This window comes from Suricata suricatta, chromosome 12 (assembly GCF_006229205.1).
Source record: "Suricata suricatta isolate VVHF042 chromosome 12, meerkat_22Aug2017_6uvM2_HiC, whole genome shotgun sequence".
NCBI classification, from domain to species: Eukaryota; Metazoa; Chordata; class Mammalia; order Carnivora; family Herpestidae; genus Suricata; species Suricata suricatta.
In genome coordinates this window covers 13723424-13741160 of record NC_043711.1, presented here as the reverse complement: position 1 = coordinate 13741160, position 17737 = coordinate 13723424, and the positions used below count along the sequence as shown (strand labels likewise).

Sequence of the window (17737 nt, the reverse complement as noted above, 5' to 3'; positions counted from 1 at the left end):
GGGGACGCGCCTCTCCGCGGGCCGGCGCCGCCGCCCTCCCCTGACGGGACCCTGCACTCGGGGATCCGCGGAGTCCCAGCCACCGGTGGGCTCGGAACCATTCCTGGCCAGGCTTCGCGGGGCTGAGAGCCTCCAGCGAGAGAAATCTTTGTGAGCGAGTGGGTGAGAGTGAGAGGGAGCGGGAGCCAGCGAGTCCGGGCACCACTGGCCCAGCCTTGGGGGAGGGGGGCAACAGGGAACCCACGGCCCGCAGGCCAAGAAGACCCCCGCCCTGTCAGGAGATCCTGGCCTCCGGGGCTCTCTGTCCCCCCACCACCACCAGAACACACCCCCTCCAGGACATTGCCTCTACATCCAGACCCTCTCTGGGACACACCCAGAGACACACAAAGACACACTGGCTTGTGGCCCGTCACCCTCGCCCTCAGATGAGCGCACACTGCATCCCAGATGCACATTCGCACACCATCGGGGCGCGCGCACACACATTCCATCCCTGACACACACACATTCGTGGTCACACACATTCCTCTGGGGGAGGCAACACAGGGGTATACACGCAGGCACAGGCTGCCCTAGACGTTCAGTCACTCCACGCACCCCATCCAGGCGGGCAGGTCGCTGGGGGCCAGCACATATTGCTCCCCAGGCCATCCCACACCACACAGAGCCATTCGCAAGCTTCCTGTGGTGCTCCTCCACAAAGGACGGGTCCCGCACCCCCTCGGGGCACTTGCTGGAAGCCCAGCTGCCCAAGGTGCCTGGGTAGGTGAGGGGCTGACCCTGCCCCCCCCCCCCGGGGTCCCTGGCAACTCTGCTAGGCGCTGAGCAGTGCCTGTAAGAGCCACTGTTAGTGGCCGGCTTTGTCTCCCAGCCCATAGAGCAGCAGGCAAAGGTGGTGGTGGTTGGCGGGATTGTTGTGCGTGTGTTTTTTCCTTTAAGAGGGAAGAAATTAAATAAAAGATTCTCACACCTCAGCAATATGTTTCTACTTACGGTGTGTCTTAGCACCTGACCAGCAGGCGGGTGGGTCGTAAAGTGTCTGCAGGTACCAGCGGGACAGGAGATGGGGACCCCTGTCGGGACCCCGGGATGGAGGCCACCCTCCTGCCTTGCTTGCAGAGAATCTCACACTTTTCCCTTTTAAAACACATGGTGTTCCTTTTTAATAACGGCAGTGGCTCCAGATTGGGAAGGGAGAAGGAAAAACTTTTAAAGGCCCCAGCTCTGTGTGAAAGGCAGGGAGGCAGGGAGCAAGGGGAGGGGGGTGGCTGTCCAAAAGCTTAGCTCAGGGATCTGCTTTGGGGAGCCTTCTAGGAGGCCCCCCAAACCAGGCAAGGGCCCCTACAACCTTAGTGGGCTGTTCCCAGCTGCTTCTCCTGGCCTGGAATATAGGCATCCAGGTCCTGAGTGCCTTGGCCCATTGTTTGGAGAGACCTGAAGGGAGTTGGGAGCCGGCTGGGACCCCAAAACTGGGAAGAGATGTAACCCCAATAGTTCCTAGGTGTTGCAATGTGCTGGGCCCTCTGGACATCATGATCTCATCTCATTAATCTCCCCAACAGGTAGAACGTATTTTCCTCCCATTTTATGGAGGAGGAAACTGAGAACAGGAGAGGGGAAGCCAGGTGTTCAGGTGCTCCACCTGGGATTGGCATCGACGCCCCAGAAGTCCTCATTCTGACCTTTTCTAGTGGAACTTGGTGGGGGGGGGGGAACTGGCCTGTCCAGGCCCGCCTGGCCTTGCCCTCTCGCCCTGTCCCCCGCCCAGCCCCAGGAGGGCAGCTGCAGCTGCTGGCAGCAGGCTACGCCAGCCCAGACCAGGCGGGTGTGGCAGAGGGGCAGTGCCCCCCAGCCAAGACCCCCCAGAGAGTCCCTTCCTGGCTAAGAGGATGCTGGTGGGTGGGGGATAGGAGGGGCGTGACCTACTCCCAAATGGTTGAGAGTGGGCTTGGGGTCCAGGCAGGCCTGGCCGTGCCTCCCACCCTGGTGGGGGGGCCCAGGCAGGAAGCGGTGGGTGGGCCGGGGCAGAGACGCTGGCACGCCCGAGTTCATGCCGAAGGAATTCTGAATTAGCGGGCGGCTGGCTGCCTAGGACCTCCGGGGCGGCCCCCTGGCCCCCGCCCCCGGCCGCCCCCGCCTCCTTCGGCTCTGGCCCGCTCAGCCGGCTTCTTCGCACGGACGCTGAGACCTCCGGCGAGCCCTGGGCCAAGCCCCAAACGCAACTGTGATCCCAGGCTTCCAGCAAGAAATGGCCCTCAAGCCAAGTTTGCCCGGGAAAATTGTCAGGGCCAGCAGGGAGAACCACGTCCACCCCACCTCGCCCATCTGGGGCAGTGAGGGCCAGCACCGCGCAGCCACTGGCATTCAGGGTGCCTCCCAAGGGGCCAGGATCACCTTGTCCTTGGCTGCCATCTTAGGGAAGCTGGGCTACCCCCACCCCCACCACCCGGTAGTCCCTTTTTACAGCTGCCTGGGAATCCTTTTAAAATGTAAATCTTCCCCTGTTAGGAACCCTGGAATAACCCCTCCCTGCAGGTCTGGTGCTGCTGACCTCCCAGACCTCATTCTCCACCACTCCTGTCCCAGGACCTTTGCACTTGCTGCTCCCACTGCCTGGACACTCTCTCCCAGATGTTTTCATGATTACTTCTTTCACTTTATTCAGGTCTCAGCTCAAACGCCTCCCCAGATAGGCCTCCTGGGGGTGTGCTTCACTTTCTCCCTTATTTATTCTTAGATATTTATTTGTTCTTTTTCCTGTTGCTCCCTCGGATTCAAGGCCCACAAGGGCAGGAATTTTGAGTATCTTGGTCACCATTGTGCCCTCAGCTCCTGGCAAACTGTAGGTGTTCCATACATGCATGAATGAACAAATGAGTGAATGAGTCCTCACAACTGCTCTTGGTGGAGGGAGAGGCCCTTGCCCAGAGGCTCAAAGAAATAAAGTGAACCGGCCAAGCTTCCACAGTGAGCTGGGGGCATTTGAACCCAGGCCAGCCTGGCTTAAATGTCCCACAGGGTTGTCCTTAAGACAATGTTTTCACTCCTCTCAAACGTGTGGTTGATACCATGATGCCCACTTTCCAGATGGGGAGACTGAGGCTCAGAGAGGGGTCTCAAGGTCTTGGACTGTGCAGCCCCCTGCCCTTACCTGGACCTTGGCTTCTCCTTGGATCAAAACAGACTCTTCTTAGGCTCTAAGCCCCACAGTAGACAGGAGGGAAGACTTCGACCATGGTATCCCTGAGACCCTTGTGCCAAGTACCCAATTCCACACAATCCTGTTTGTGAAGTCACTTCGCATCTGAGCTTCACAATGGCCCTAGGGATCATGAGCTTTCTTGTTCCCATTTTGCAGATTAAGAAAAATGAGTTGAAGGAAAGAGCAATGATAGCAAGTCCCTTTGGATAGGGGTTGGGGCCTAGAGTTTGCCCCAGCCTCCTTCCGTTCCAAAGCACAGAGCGACGAATCTGGGTTTCAGTAGCGAGCCCTTCTCTCATTTAATGACTTTGGGCAAGAGATGATGTCTCGGAGCCTCAGATTCTTCACCCATAAGATTAGCAGGATTCTAGCAGGAGTCAGGATGCTTTTTAGAAGTGTCTCCCTCCCCCCTCCAAAAGACATACCTACAATGTGTATGCCTGTAGGGGTATCAAGCTTTTGTTTCTAATTGCCAACAATGAAATGAAAAAAAGAAAAGAAAAAGCAGAATGTAATAGTTGTCAGAACTGTGTGCAAAGCTAGATTTACTAGAGTCTGAATGGGCATTTATGCCTGGGTTTTGTGACCACTCCCAGAGCCTTGAGCGAGTCCCTGAAGAAGTGGCTTGGAAGGACTTGAGTTGTGGAATCGCAACAGTCCTGAGGCCGAATCTTGGCTTTGCCACCTCAGTTTCCTTATCTGCAAAATGGGAGACAAGAACAAACAGCTTCTTTGCAGGACTGCCGTGAGTCCGGGAGTCCTAGCATGGTGGGGGACTCAGGGCAGCTCCATCTCACGCCTGACGGGCACTCCTCTCTGACCTCAGACACGGCTGTCATCAGCCCCCAGGACCCCACGCTCCTCATCGGCTCCTCCCTGCAGGCCACATGCTCAGTGCACGGGGACCCACCGGGCGCCACAGCTGAGGGCCTCTACTGGACCCTCAACGGGCGCCGCCTAGCCCCTGAGCTCTCCCGTGTACTCAACGCCTCCACCCTGGCCCTCGCCCTGGCCAACCTCAACGGATCTAGGCAGCAGTCAGGTGACAACCTCGTGTGCCACGCTCGTGACGGCAGCATCCTGGCTGGCTCCTGTCTCTATGTTGGCTGTAAGTGGGCCCCCAGGACATCCAGGGGTAACTCTTGGGAGAGGGGCATACATCATGGGCCCTTTGGCCCAGGACTGAACAGTGGGCATGCCGGTTGAGAGGTAGGGACCTCTGGGGTGGGTGTGAGAGCCTGGAACCCCCGAACCCATCCCCAGGAGAGTCCAGGCAAGCTGTCTTGCCAACAGCCATGCTGTCACCCTCCTTCTGCTCCAAGATGGGGGGCCCAGCTGGTGGCTAGCAACTTCACCTGTCCAGGGCTGGTCCAAACCCTCAGCCCCCTGCACCCCCTTCCCCAGTGCCCCCAGAGAAACCCTTCAACATCAGTTGCTGGTCCAAGAACATGAAGGACCTGACATGCCGCTGGACGCCGGGGGCCCATGGGGAAACCTTCCTCCACACCAACTACTCTCTCAAGTACAAGCTGAGGTTGGTGGTGGCCCTTGGGTGACGTGTGGTCCAGCCTGGCTGCGAGATCTTGGCAAAGCCCACCTTCTCCAAGCCGGGTGTCCCTTCTGCCCTCTGGGGCTGCCATGGGGAGGTCTGGGGGCCTGAAGGGACCCTCGTGTGTCCTCACACGCCCCCCTGCCCTGCAGGTGGTACGGGCAGGACAACACGTGTGAGGAGTACCACACGGTAGGGCCCCATTCCTGCCACATCCCCAAGGACCTGGCTCTCTTTACACCCTATGAGATCTGGGTAGAGGCCACCAACCGGCTGGGCTCGGCCCGCTCCGATGTGCTCACCCTGGACATCCTGGATGTGGGTGAGCCCCCCACCCCAGCACCTAGGCCCCCCCCCCGCCACACCAAGGGCGCCTGCATCTACCTCCTCTCTCAGCTCAGCCCGCGGCTGCAGCTCCAGCTCCGACTCTGGTTGGGGCCAGGAGGAACAAGGCATCCACCCCTCAGTCCCCAGTCCCCCGAAGGAGCCAGGATCCCCCCACTCTGTGGAGAACACCTGGCCTGGGCTGCCTCCCCCTCGGCAGCCCAGGTGTGCAGGAGGGGGCCCCGGGGGAGCAGGGAGGGGGCGCCCAGGTCGGGAGGCGCCCCAGGAAGCCTCAGCCTGGAGCTGGGGGGGGGGGTGTGCGGGCGGGAGGCAGGAAACGGATGATCTGCGAGCAGAATTGGGCCTAATCTAATTAGGGTGTTTCTCAGCCCCTAGCAGGCCTGTGCCTTAACCCTTTCAGACCCTCACCAAGGCCTCAGGGGAGGAGGCCAGACCTCTCTGCTGCCCACAGGGCTCCCAGAAGGATCCCCAGAAGGCTTATAGCCACCCCCTACCCCGGTCGACTTCCTGCTTTGCTTCCCCAAGTCCTGAAGCTGCAATGGGCAGGTTCTGAGCTTCAGTCTTCCCTCTGCACCAGCGAGGCTGTCATTTGAAAACCTTTGTAGAGTAGGAAGGTCTGGAGGTGCCGGTGGGCATGGGGGCGGTGATCAGGAGGAACTTCCCAGGGGTCTGGCAGCCTAATGGCCCCCTGGCCTCCTGGGTATAATAATAACAATAGCATCAGCCAGGCAGTGTCTGCTTTTACATAGTTCCCTGAAGATAGGATTATGTTTCTCCTGTCACAGATAATAATGGTGATAACAGCTAACATTAATTGAGTGCTTCTAGGTGCTGAGTGTTTCCCAATATTATCTAATGTAATCCACCCATCTTGAAAGGGGAAGGGGGGCGAGGGCAGACCCCAGGCAGGTGCCACCAAAGCCCTGTGCTCTGAGATTTGAACCCAGACGGGGCCCGCCGGGAATCCTAAGATAGCTGAGCGATTAAGCCCCGCCCCGCCCCACAGTGACCACCGACCCCCCACCCGATGTGCACGTGAGCCGGGTTGGAGGTCTGGAGGACCAGCTGAGTGTGCGCTGGGTTTCCCCGCCGGCCCTCAAGGACTTCCTCTTCCAAGCCAAGTACCAAATCCGCTACCGAGTGGAGGACAGCGTGGATTGGAAGGTGCCTGACACCCCCACCCACACTCCCACCCACCCCCTGCGCCTCCCCCTCCCCTGGCCTCAGACCCTGCTCACTGCCACCAGGTGGTGGACGATGTGAGCAACCAGACCTCGTGCCGCCTGGCCGGCCTGAAGCCAGGCACGGTCTACTTCGTGCAAGTGCGCTGCAATCCCTTTGGCATCTACGGCTCCAAGAAGGCAGGGATCTGGAGTGAGTGGAGCCACCCCACGGCCGCCTCCACCCCTCGCAGTGGTGAGCACCCTAACAGGGCTGGGTGGTCAGGAGCCCCATCCCAGAGCAGTCCCAACCCTCTGTTGTCATTTCCTCCAAGAGAACAGAGGTCTCATGTTGGTGGCCCCAGGGGCCAAATGTGGCCCTTGGATCCATTTTCTTTGATCTGTCATTTGACCAAAAAAAAAAAAAAAAAAAAAAAAAAGCTTTACCTATTTGCAGACATTTACAACCAGGAAGTTTTCACACAAATATCATAGGTTTCCTACAAAAGCTAATCAACCATCTAGAAAATGTTAGGGTGCCTGGCTCAGTTGGAAGAGCACATGACTCTTGATCTCAGGGTTGAGTTCAAGCCCCATGTTGGGTTTAGAGAGTACTTAAAAATAAAATCTCGAAAGAAGAAAATGTAAGAGAACACAGCCCAGAGCCGTCAGCAGAGGTGGCCCCTTCACTCAGGGCCCACACTCTCCCGTGGCCCCATCCCCACCTGGCCCATTTTGCCCAACTGGACCCCCTCCCTAACCCCTAAAGGCAAGTGAATTTGAGACTTCTGCTTCTGAGGCTGATGAGCTGCCAACTCTCCCTCTGATGGGCCTTGGTTTCCCCTTCTGATCAAGGGAGACGGTCAGGGGTCCGAGTCTGACTTCCCTTGCCGACTGGGGCTTCTCTAAGCTCATGAGCCTCTGTTCTCTTTGCAAAATGGTATGAAATATGTTAATTGAAATGTCTGCCCTCAGCTTTTCAATCTGGAAAGTGGGGACAATAATCATACCCACCTCAGGCCATGGTTAGGGTTAGATGGGGTAATCCAAGAAAGTGCACTCGTGGTGGGTGCCATCTGTTTCCAGGTGGTAGTTACTAAGGTTCCCATCTCCTGCTCCCCCATAGTGTCACCCCAAGGGAACCTCCTTTTCTCAGGTGAGGACACAGAGGCCCTAGAAGATCCAGCCAGCCCCCAAGGTCACACAGGGATCTGAATTCAGTTTCCTTGAAGTTCAGGCCCATCCTCAGGGTATGATGGGGAAACTGAGGCCCAGAGGGTGTCTCAAAGCCATGAAGGGGCAGAGCCAGGCTCCAGCCAGTTCCCCAGCTCTCATCCTGGGCCCCTCCAGGTTCTGGGGGTGGGCGGGACCAAGCACTGCCGGGAGGGGCCTGCGCCTTGGCCCCTGCTCGTGCCCAGCACCTGCGATTCTTGCAAGCGAGCCAGCAGGCGGCTGCGTCCGCTGGAGAGGCTGGGGAGGCTGGGGGAGGCCAGCAGGGGCGGTGGGGGCCGTGGCCGTGCCAGGACCTGTCAGCAGGTTCCCGGTGTTATTTATGACGTGAGGCCGATGTCCTTATCTGCCGGCCTGCTAGGGGCTGGCTGCGGCCAGCAGCTGGACCGACAGGCCGGCCTCCCACCTGGCCCTCCCAGCCCATTTCCATCCCACTGGCTCCTGCTCTCAGGCCTGTCCTGGGGACTGTCCCTCCCTCTGCCCCCACCCCCCTTGGGGTCTCCTCTCACTGTCTCCTTCCATCCCTCAGTCACTTTCTTCCCCTGCATCTCTCTGTACTTCTGCCTTCTTTGGTTTCTGTATCCTTACATCCCCATGTCACTGTCTCTGCCTGCTCCAGTTTTCTCTTGATCTTGCCCTTTTCTGTCTCTCTGCATCTCTTTGGCTGTCCCCCATTGCTTTGTCCCTCCCGACATTTCCCCGTCTCTCCTTGTCTCCATCTTTCCATCTCTGCCTCTCTCTCTCCAGCTCTCTCTGTCCCTTTCTGTCCCCTGCTCTGTGTCTGGGTCTCATCCCTCTGGCCCTGGCTTCACTCCTTCTCCCCCCTCCCTTCCACTCACACCTGGCTCAGGCCACAGGAATCCGTTTCCTGGAGGAGACCTGGAGGAGGATCTAATCCCTCCTCGGGGGCTCAGCTGGGCTGCTGTGCTGGGTGGTAGAGAGGACCCGGTCCCGGAGAAACCCGGAGGGAGGTGCCCAAGGGCAACACGGTCCCACCAAGCCGCGGAACCTCCCTCTCCTGCCCTCGCGCGCCCTCTGGCGGGCGCGTCGTGACATTGTCGCTCCTCCCCCCCCCCATCCCCGCCTCCGCCCCAACAGAGCGCCCGGGTCCGGGCGGTGGGACGTGCGAGCCGCGGGGCGGCGAGCCGAGCTCGGGGCCGGTGCGGCGCGAGCTCAAGCAGTTCCTGGGCTGGCTCAAGAAGCACGCGTACTGCTCGAACCTGAGCTTCCGCCTCTACGACCAGTGGCGAGCCTGGATGCAGAAGTCACACAAGACCCGCAACCAGGTAGGAAGGAGGGCCCCGCGGGCGAGGGTTGGAGTGGTGGGGGCAGGGAGGGAAACGGGCCACGGGCCGGGGAGGTAGGTCGGCAGCCCCCAGACACTGCCTCCTTCCTTCCAAGCACAGGACGAGGGGATCCTGCCCTCGGGCAGACGGGGCACGACGAGAGGTAAGGGGGGCCCACCCCAGCTGGGTGGGCGGGTGGGCAAAGGAGGGAGGCAAGGGCCCCTCCTGGTGGCCACAGACCCATGGGCCCCCCACGCTCAGCCTTAGAGGGCTGAGATGGAAACCCTTCCGCCAAGTCTCATTTATCAGCATTTACCTAACATCTAGTGATTAACCTAGTTCTGTGGTCTTTAGCCTGGTAAAAGCATCTGACCCCCAGAAAATGTTCCAAGTGGAATGTCATCCTCAAGAATGAACATACCCCAGCTAGCATAAATGAGCACGTACTGCATGCTCGCCCTGTGCCAAGCGCTTTACCCACAGGACACCCTTTGGGACGAACAGATATTCTCAAATGGGGAAACCAAGGCCCTGAACTGGGGCCTCCTCGATTGCTCTGTAATTAGCAGAGTACCTTTGGAGGGTACTGGCCCCTCCCAGGCTCCCTGCTTAGCTTGGCTTCCCCTCTGCCTGCAGGTCCTGCCAGATAAGCTCTAGGGACTGGGGCCACCCTCCCTGCTGCGTGGAGACCTGGGGGCTGCACCCAGACTGGGGGCTAACTCTGTACCCTCACCTCAGGGCACCGAGCACCCTCGGCAGGAGCGGGGGTGGGTGTTCTGAGGGTCACAACATCTTTGGCCTCCATGTGAGGCCACCCTTGGGTGCAACTCCAGTGGGTGTGTGCATGAGGATTGGCTAAGCTGCCCAGAGTCCCTCCAGGGCTGGGGGTGAAGAGGGGTCATTACTCTCCCACCCCCACCTCATCCAGGACCCCTGCAAAGAACCTTTTTAAATAAACAAGCTATTTAGGTGCCCTGATTGTGAAGATGTTTGGGGCTGGAATGGCCCAGGGTAGGGGCTGTGGGGTTTAGGGGAAGCATGAGGAATCCTAATAACCCACCCTACCGGCTTGGGATCTTTGTCTCCCAGAATTTCAGACTTTGTCTCCAGGATGTGAAATATCTGGTTTTAAGGTCATTGTAGGGTGTGATTCAAAATGCCAGTCCTACTGTCAAGGAGCAGAGGGAGTCACACCTGCCATCCCTAGCCTTGTGGGGCCTCCTCCGTGGGGACACCCACTCCAGCACCCTAGGACATGGAGACAGTGGAGTGGCAAATGAAGGGTTCTTTATTGTGAGAGGCACAGCAAACTCAAGGGCAGTCAGCGACCTGGTGGAGCGTGACCCCAGCCAGCTGACAGTCAGGGGGTGTGCTGGGTGCCATTCACCCCATTTTCCATATGCCTTGATGTGTCACTGGGGAGCCACCATCACTCGGCAGATTCTGCATCAAACCTAAGGTCCTGAAGAACCTCGCTGATCGCTTCCATGGTTTTAATTACCCTACAAGAGTGGATGGGAACTATAAATAAAACCCAGATGGGGCGAATGTCATGGGCCATGACAGCGAAGCTCCTAGGGGGCTGTGGCGGGCCCCGGGCCCTCCTGCCTGCTGCCAGAGTTCCAGGCAGCACTAGTGGTGGAGAGGACCATTTGGGTGCCTGGGAGAAGGGGTGGTCCTGTGAGGGACAGTGGGTGGAGAGAAAAGCCATTTTGAGTGGGTGCTATCAGATGGCTGTGCCGTGTCACATAGTAGATATCGAGTGGGTATGCACTCGTGTGTGCTTGGGGGGCTGGAGGTAGGAATGTGCAGGCTTGTGTCTGGTGGGCAACCGTGTCTGAGTTCTAAGTCCAGCCATGTGAGCAAGACTGGCATGTATGAGGTGCCCAACTGTGTCCCAGAAATGCTCAATGAGTCAGGAGTGACATTGCAGGGTGTGTGTGCCCTGGGACAATGTGTGCTGTATATCTGGGAACCACCAGGTGAGGACTCCAGTCTGCACACCCTAAGGATTGTGTGCAGGTCCAAAGGGCCTGCCCAGTATGACTGTGCCAGCTTTGGAGAACACCTGGCTGAGGATGGGTGCCTGAAGGCATACGTGCCCATCTAGCATGGCCAGCCCACTGGGAGTAAGCGCTCACTTCATCTTCAGCTGGTGCATCTCCACCGTGTCCTCCTGCCCCGTCAGCTCTGGCGTCCCCATCAGCTGCAGCAGGGCCACCTGATATGGGCAATGGGGAGGATGTCACAGCTGGCAGGACCCCCGCCCCCCTCCGCCTTCCCCCCACAGATCACGCAGGGAGACACTCAAGCACCCAGGAAAGGCAGTACAGGATAGATCCATGGCGGGGTGTTGCAAGGGGCGGTGCTTCGCAAGGGGCGGTGCTCCCCACACGAGGAGGCTTGGGGGCGCTAGCCTCATGCCCTAGCCATGCCTTCCACCCCGTAGAAAGATGCCCCGATCCGGGCGCTGGCGTCAGTTTCAAGGGCCCCCTGAGGAGGATCGAGTGGGCAGGCCCTTGGGTGGGTGGTGCAATGTGAGTGTGGTCGCATGAAGGCATAGCCTGGACATAGTGGCGCAGGCTCAGCCAGGAATTGGTGACAGGTAGAGTAGACAGGGCCTCATAGTCCCAAGGACGCGGCAGGGCGTTATAATCCCAGGGTGGAAGAAGGCCAAACACCTAGACTAGGATTGGGGTCTCCTAAAGCAGCGTGGCCTGGGAATCCCACTTTAGAGAGCCATGTGGGCGTGGCTTCCGGTGGGCGCGGCCTGGGAATAGTGTCTCGGTCAGGATTGGCTGTAGGAGTAGAGTAGGCGGGGTCTTGGAAGCCCAGGGGAGGAGTAGGCCCGGAACCTAGGCTGGGATATAGGGTTACCCAAGAGGGGACCGGGCCAGCCGTGGAAATTCACGCTCCCCAATATGCACCAGGTTGAGGACCAGACCTGAGGCTATGGGAATAGCCAAAGGGGTAGGAGCGTGGTGGGGGCGGGCTCTGGGCATAGCACTGGGGCTGCGAGACGGACTGAGGTGAAGTGGGCGTGTCCTGGGACTGCACAAAACCTCAAGGACGTGGAGACGGACTGGAGGAGGGGTCTGGGCGGGAGAATTCCAAGTGAAACCTTAGAGGAGGACTAAGGTGGAGCGGGAAGTGGGGTCTGGGGCGCCGGGGCTGGGGTTTGGGTGGCCGGATTCTGAATGTTCGCCCATGAGGCGCCCAGCGGGCCACGACAGACCAGGCGCGGCGAAGGGACAGGGGTCCGAGGATGGGGCCTCACCGTTGCCAGGCGCGTCTGCTCCAGCTGTTGCAGGCTGCGCACGTGGCTCGCGAGCAGCGGCTGCCCTCTGGGCCCAGCCAGCTCGGCCTCCACCGCCAGCACCTCCCGCGAGGCGGCAGCGAAGGCCTGGGTCACCTCGTGCACCGTGCTCCGGTAGCTGGGGAAGTCGTAGGACGGGCCGCTCCGAAGGTACTGGAGGTGGCCTCTGCGGCAGGTGGGGGTCCTGAGGCTACGCCCCCAGGCTCTCAGGTCCTGCACCCGCACTGACCACCTGAAAGCCCCCCCAGGAAGGGTCCTTGGACCCCAGAGTGTGGAGGACGCTCTCTGACTCCCGCAGGGTAAACGGAGATGGGCCCACTCCTGCGCTTGGGGAAGGGAGAGACGCCACCCGGAGTGGTCCATCGGGCAATGGGGACGCGCCCTGGGTCCCAGCGGGGGAAAGCAAAGATCTGGTCCGCCAGCGAACCCCTCCCCACCTCTGCCAAGGCAGCGGCTCAGGGACCCATCTCCACCCCCAGACAGGCCCATCCCCGGAGCGGGCTTGGGGCTGAACTCTGCGACCCCTGCCCATCCCTGCGCCCGCACTTACTCCTCCAGCCGGCGGAAGGCCTGCGCGCGTTCAGCCTGTAACTGGTGGATGCGCTGCACCAGCGCCCGGATCGAGGCATCTTTCTACGGGGCGGGGGGTATGGCTGGGGCATGAGGCCAGTGCCCCTAAGCCCGCACCGCCCACCCCTCGCCTGCTCCTGCTCAGGCCCGGGCTCACCCAGGGCCACGATGGCTCCTCGCGCTCAGGGACACCGGTGGCCACCGCAGTGCCAGGCGCCGAGGGGTCGGCGGAGTCCGCCGAGGTCTTGGCAGTGATCATGACTGCGCAGCCCCGGCCCTGCCCAGGATTAGGTTGCTCCGCTGCGCCAGGCGCCCCCTGCAGGCCCGGAGGTCTCCGCATCCCAGCCTGTGGCCAGCCAAACCGGAAGCCTGGAGATCCGGAGAAAGAACGGAAAGGGAAGACCAGTCTTAGGCCCTGTACCCTCCATCCATCCCCTCTGCTTGTCTCCGTCGAACTCCTGATTTCTATCATTTGTACTTGAATGTACAGATCTGTAACAAGGCCGTCCCTCGGCTTGTTTGTATACATTTATCTCAACATTTCAGGCTCCCATCCCGTTCCCACTCAAATAAAAACAGCCCAAGAAGTGATCTTTTGTTGTCTATGATGGTTGTGACATGAGGATTTGATCAACAGTTCCAATACTGGAGAGCCCAAAAGGCTGGAATGCAGCTTTTTAAAAAATGCTTGAAAGGGAGAGAATCCCAAGCAGGTGCGCTCTGTCAGCGCAGAGTCCCATGTGGGGCTTGATCTCACCGTTGGTGAGCCAAACCGAGTCAGGTGCTTAGCCAACTGAGCCACCCAGGTGCCTCCAGCTGTTGAACAAATCTGGAAGGTACTGCGTGCATGCCTCAGGGCTTTAAGTGCAAGGAAGGCATTGGAGCTTTCTGGTTTGAGCTTTGGGAAGCTTCCTTCTCTAGGGATAAATAGATGTTGGTGGCCTAGTGTGGGAAGCAGGGGCCAGCCATTGAGAAAAGTTGAAATCCATTAAACACCAGAGACCTCAGCCTTTAGCTGGTACTCCAGATCTCAGCCATCGTCCAGGCGTGCGTTGTCATCAGACACAAAGCCCAAGTGACCTCAAAACAAATAAAAGCATGGCCTCACTGGGGCCAGTCCAGGGCACTCCAAAGCACACCTGCTTCTCAGGAGTATCAGCACAAGTTTTATCCACACCGAGGCCCGCCCCTCCGAGAGGAACAGCACAGGTCTTAGGCAAGGCCCAGGTGCGCCTCTTCACCAGCCAACTGAGAACAGAGGTTTTACACTCGGTGGGGCGTTGTTGTTTACCCACTCACACCTGGACACCTCGGGGCACAGGCATGTAAGTCACCAATTGGGTAGGGCCCAGCCAGTGACATGGCTGACCTGCAGTCTCATAAGAGCCTGGGGGGAGGGGGGTGTCTTCATTCCCATTTAAGGATGACAAAACCCAGACATGCAGGTTCACTTGGGTATGTGGCAGAGGGCTGAGAATGAAACCTGTGTGGGCCGTGGCGTGAAAAACCCTGGTAGATGTGAAGGGCAGGGACCACAGCACATTTTATAGCAAAGACAATCAGAACCCAAAGGACACAGGACTCTCAAGGGCTGTGCAGAATCAAGTGATGGGATCCCTCCAGCAGAGGTCCACAACTCAGCCAGCTCCTCCTTGGACAGACCAGCCACACAGACACCAGTTACTGCTCCAGTCAATGAAAGGGAAACTTTATTGAGGCCCCAGGGCCTTGGGCAGGAAGCCGCCTTGTTGGCAAAGGAAGAGCAGGTGGAGGGGCCTTATTTGACCTTCTTCTTGGGGCGCAAGTTGTTGGTGTGGCCGCACTTCTTCTTGCGGCAGTTGACTGCACGGGGGTGCAGGCGGGCATAACACCTGTAGAAGGATGACAGAGGCTGGTGAGGGCACACCCCAACCCCAAGCCCTCACCACTGAGGCTAGCCACCTTCTACCCCTGCCTGAGTACTCACTTGCGGCAGATCATCTTGTCGCAGTTGTATTTCTGGGCCAGCTGGCGAAGGGAAGGCTCGATGATGCCACCCCGCAGGCGAAGCACCAAGTGCAGGGTGGACTCTAGGAGAGGAGGGTCAGAGAGACAGTGACTGAGCCTGGCCCCAGCTCACCTCAGGTGCAGCGTAGGGCCCTCCAGACCACAACTTCCTCAAATGAGAATCCCTTGGGTATTCTTTTTTTTTTTTTCTTAATGATTTATTTTTGAGAGACAGCATGAGCAGGGGAGGGTCAGAAAGAGAGAGGGAGACACAGAATCTGAAGACAGGCTCCAGGCTCTGAGCTGTCAGCACAGAGCCTGATGCGGGGCTCGAACACAAGAACCGTGAGATCATGACCTGAGCCAAAGCGAGACACTCAACTGACTGAGCCATCTAGGCGCCCCCTCCCTTCGGTGTTCTATGCGGACATGTACATACTGGCCCAGACCACCCCACACAACCTTCATCTCACTTCCCACCAGCCCAAGTCTTGGGGAGTTTGTGAACCATAATGTGCATTGGGATTTTCTGACAGACAAGGTAATTTGAGAGGTGTACAGATGATCTTTTGTTTTGCTGAAAAAAATTAAAGTGACACTAATATCCTTTACAACAGAAACAAAATTTCTCTTATCACATTCTTATATGTATTTTTAAAGATTTTGTTTTTTGGGGTGCCTAGGTGGTTCAGTTGGTTAAGGATCCGACTTTGACTCAGGTCATGATCTAGTGGTTCATGAGTTCGAGCCCCTATTGGGCTCTGTGCAGACAGCTCAGAGCCTGGAACCTGCTTCAGATACTGTGTCTCCCCCTCTCTCAAAAATAAACATTGAAAAAAAAAAAAAAAGAAAAGACTTTACCTTTAAGTATTCTCAACACCCAACGTGGGGTTTGAACTCACAATTCTGAAAATCAAGAGTTGTGTGTTCTACTGACTGAGCCAGCTAAGTGTCCCTCTTAGCACATTTTTAAACAGTCTTTTAAAGAAAAAGAGGTGAGTAAGAACAAGAGAAACCGCTGCTACCTGGAAACCTAAGGGAGACCATTAATTTAGGAAAGACTCCTGCAGCCCCATCTGATCCGCACCGTAAGACAATTCTGCCCCCCACCCCAATGCTGCCAATGAGACCATCAAAGCCCTCACCCTTGGTTCTAGGCCTCATGGGCCCTGTCCAGCCACCCTACTCCCAGTACCTTTCTGGATATTGTAGTCAGACAGCGTGCGGCCATCTTCCAGCTGTTTGCCGGCAAAAATCAGACGTTGCTGATCAGGTGGGATGCCTGGGGAAAGGAAAGCTCGGTTACTAAGACTCTGGCAAGCACATTACTGGCAGCTTTCCTTCTCCCTGCAAGCGTGTTCTGGCACAGCCTCCACCTATCAAAAGGGAACCTGAGGAAGAGAGAATAAGCTGTCTTCCTAAGATCACAGAAGGGAAGCACTGGCCAAGGCTGAGGTCTGTACAAGCCCAGTACCCCTCCTGCATATGACAGTGGCTTCTCTGGGCTGAGAGGGATTCCTGCTGAACAGAACCTCTGGACTCTGCTCAACTCACCCTCCTTGTCTTGGATTTTGGCTTTGACATTTTCAATGGTGTCACTGGGCTCAACCTCGAGGGTGATGGTCTTGCCCGTCAGGGTCTTCACAAAGATCTGCATCTCTGCGTCTGCTGGGGAAAGGGGAGAAGGAGGATGGAGAGGTAAGAACGGCAGGCTTGAGGAGCCTGAGGTCATGCGCTGGCCAGCCTGTGCCACTGAGGGTCAACGATGACTACAGGCCCATCCCAGCGCCTGTTTCCTTCCACCTCTCCAACTCTGCAGCCCAAATATCCCATAATCCAGGATCATGCTTTCCACGCCTTACCCCTGGACCCCTGTAGCAAAGTGTGCTTCATGGGAGCAAGAACTGTGGTTCTGCTCCTTGGGTCCAGCAAGAAATTCTATCAACTTTGAAGATGGGATGAGAATTACATGGCTGGGGCACCCTCTGGCCAGGCACATATTCTTCGAGTGTGGTCGGGAGGTCCCATCCTCCCTCCCTTCCCCACCCCTCTATAAGCCACGTTTGCTCCACAAGCAGTCATTCCTGCACCCTAAATGGGAATCCCATTTTAGCATCTACTCTCCCAACACACTTTTCTCCATTGCAGTTCATTCTAACTCCAAGTTCAGACAACCAACACCCTGGCTTCCCTCTCAATTATACCCAAACTCCCCCGACCACACTTTTTGCCTTTGCTTCTACCCATAAAGAGAATCTGCCAACCACGTGCCAAATACTTATTTACACGTCAGATTTCATCGCCCCCCCCTCAAAAAAAAGCCTAGAAGGTGGATGCCATCACCCTCTTCTTATAAACACACTGAAGACAAGTAGTGCCTCACCCTGTGGCAGGGTAAGAGAACAACACTTCCAAAAGGATTAGTGCGTTCCACGGCACCAAAAAAAAAAAAAAGAAAAGAAAGAAAAGAAAAAAAATTACGCTTAGCACCCCCTCCCTCTTGCCAAGAAAGACCATCCACGCCCCCAGGCCTCCTGTGATAGCTCGGGCCGGAAGGACACACAGACTTCTCTCCCAAAGATCCGTTCGCCACCCGGGGCCCAGTCCCCGCTCGGAACCTTGGCCCCATGCGACCAACTTAGCCGACCCGGCCGCCCTGCCGAACCTGGTCCGCGCGGACGGGTTCCGGGCTGTCCCCTCCGCTACCCGGACGCCCTCGGCCTCCCACAGCCTCCCTCCCAACCCCGGTCTGGATCGAACCCGCAACGACGCTGCCACCAAACCGCTCGGGAACCTCGTTGAAGAGAAAGAGGGCGACGGAACCGGAAACCGCCGATTTGCCGCCGAGAGCGCCTGCGCACCGATCACGCTGCGCGCTTGCGTCACAATCCGCGCCGCGCATTGTGCCCCACCCCGGCCCCGCCCCTCCGCCGCCATGTTAGGTGCTGGCGAACGAAGCCGCAGTGCCTGTGGGCGAGTGTCTGCAACCCGCTTCCGGGTGCGGTCCCCCTGGTCCTCCGGGTCACCTGAGGGGACTGCCTCACCTTTCCAGGTCGTCTCTGGCTGAAAACTGCACGTAACGGTCACTCG

At 57.9% G+C, this 17737-nt stretch overlaps 3 protein-coding genes across 5 annotated transcripts; 1 reads left to right on the top strand and 2 right to left on the bottom strand.

Annotated features, from left to right (window-relative positions):
- Positions 1-3970: 3970 nt before the first annotated feature.
- Positions 3971-9753, top strand: CRLF1 (cytokine receptor like factor 1). Its single transcript, XM_029917858.1, has 8 exons — positions 3971-4313; positions 4610-4739; positions 4907-5076; positions 6106-6263; positions 6347-6515; positions 8588-8775; positions 8896-8938; positions 9412-9753. The coding sequence occupies exons 1-8, from the start codon at positions 3971-3973 to the stop codon at positions 9423-9425; spliced, it is 1215 nt and encodes a 404-aa protein (XP_029773718.1). The 3' UTR covers positions 9426-9753.
- A 290-nt stretch (positions 9754-10043) lies between these two features.
- REX1BD (required for excision 1-B domain containing) lies at positions 10044-12968 on the bottom strand. Of its 2 annotated transcripts, none has more exons than XM_029918597.1 (5): positions 12819-12968; positions 12642-12724; positions 12053-12281; positions 10917-10996; positions 10044-10277 (listed from the first exon to the last, which is right to left on the bottom strand). In XM_029918597.1, exons 1-5 carry the CDS (start codon positions 12918-12920, stop codon positions 10205-10207), a joined length of 567 nt encoding a protein of 188 aa, XP_029774457.1. In that variant the 5' UTR covers positions 12921-12968; the 3' UTR covers positions 10044-10204. The 2 variants fall into 2 exon arrangements, with proteins under 2 accessions (XP_029774457.1, XP_029774458.1); XM_029918598.1 differs by having other exon boundaries at positions 12053-12257; positions 12819-12967.
- Positions 12969-14341: 1373 nt separating this feature from the next.
- Positions 14342-17515, bottom strand: UBA52 (ubiquitin A-52 residue ribosomal protein fusion product 1). Of its 2 annotated transcripts, none has more exons than XM_029916902.1 (5): positions 17408-17515; positions 16202-16315; positions 15843-15929; positions 14628-14730; positions 14342-14532 (listed from the first exon to the last, which is right to left on the bottom strand). In XM_029916902.1, the coding sequence occupies exons 2-5, from the start codon at positions 16302-16304 to the stop codon at positions 14439-14441; spliced, it is 387 nt and encodes a 128-aa protein (XP_029772762.1). In that variant the 5' UTR covers positions 16305-16315; positions 17408-17515; the 3' UTR covers positions 14342-14438. The 2 variants fall into 2 exon arrangements, with proteins under 2 accessions (XP_029772762.1, XP_029772761.1); XM_029916901.1 differs by having other exon boundaries at positions 16202-16312; positions 17408-17491.
- Between the last annotated feature and the right edge of the window lie 222 nt (positions 17516-17737).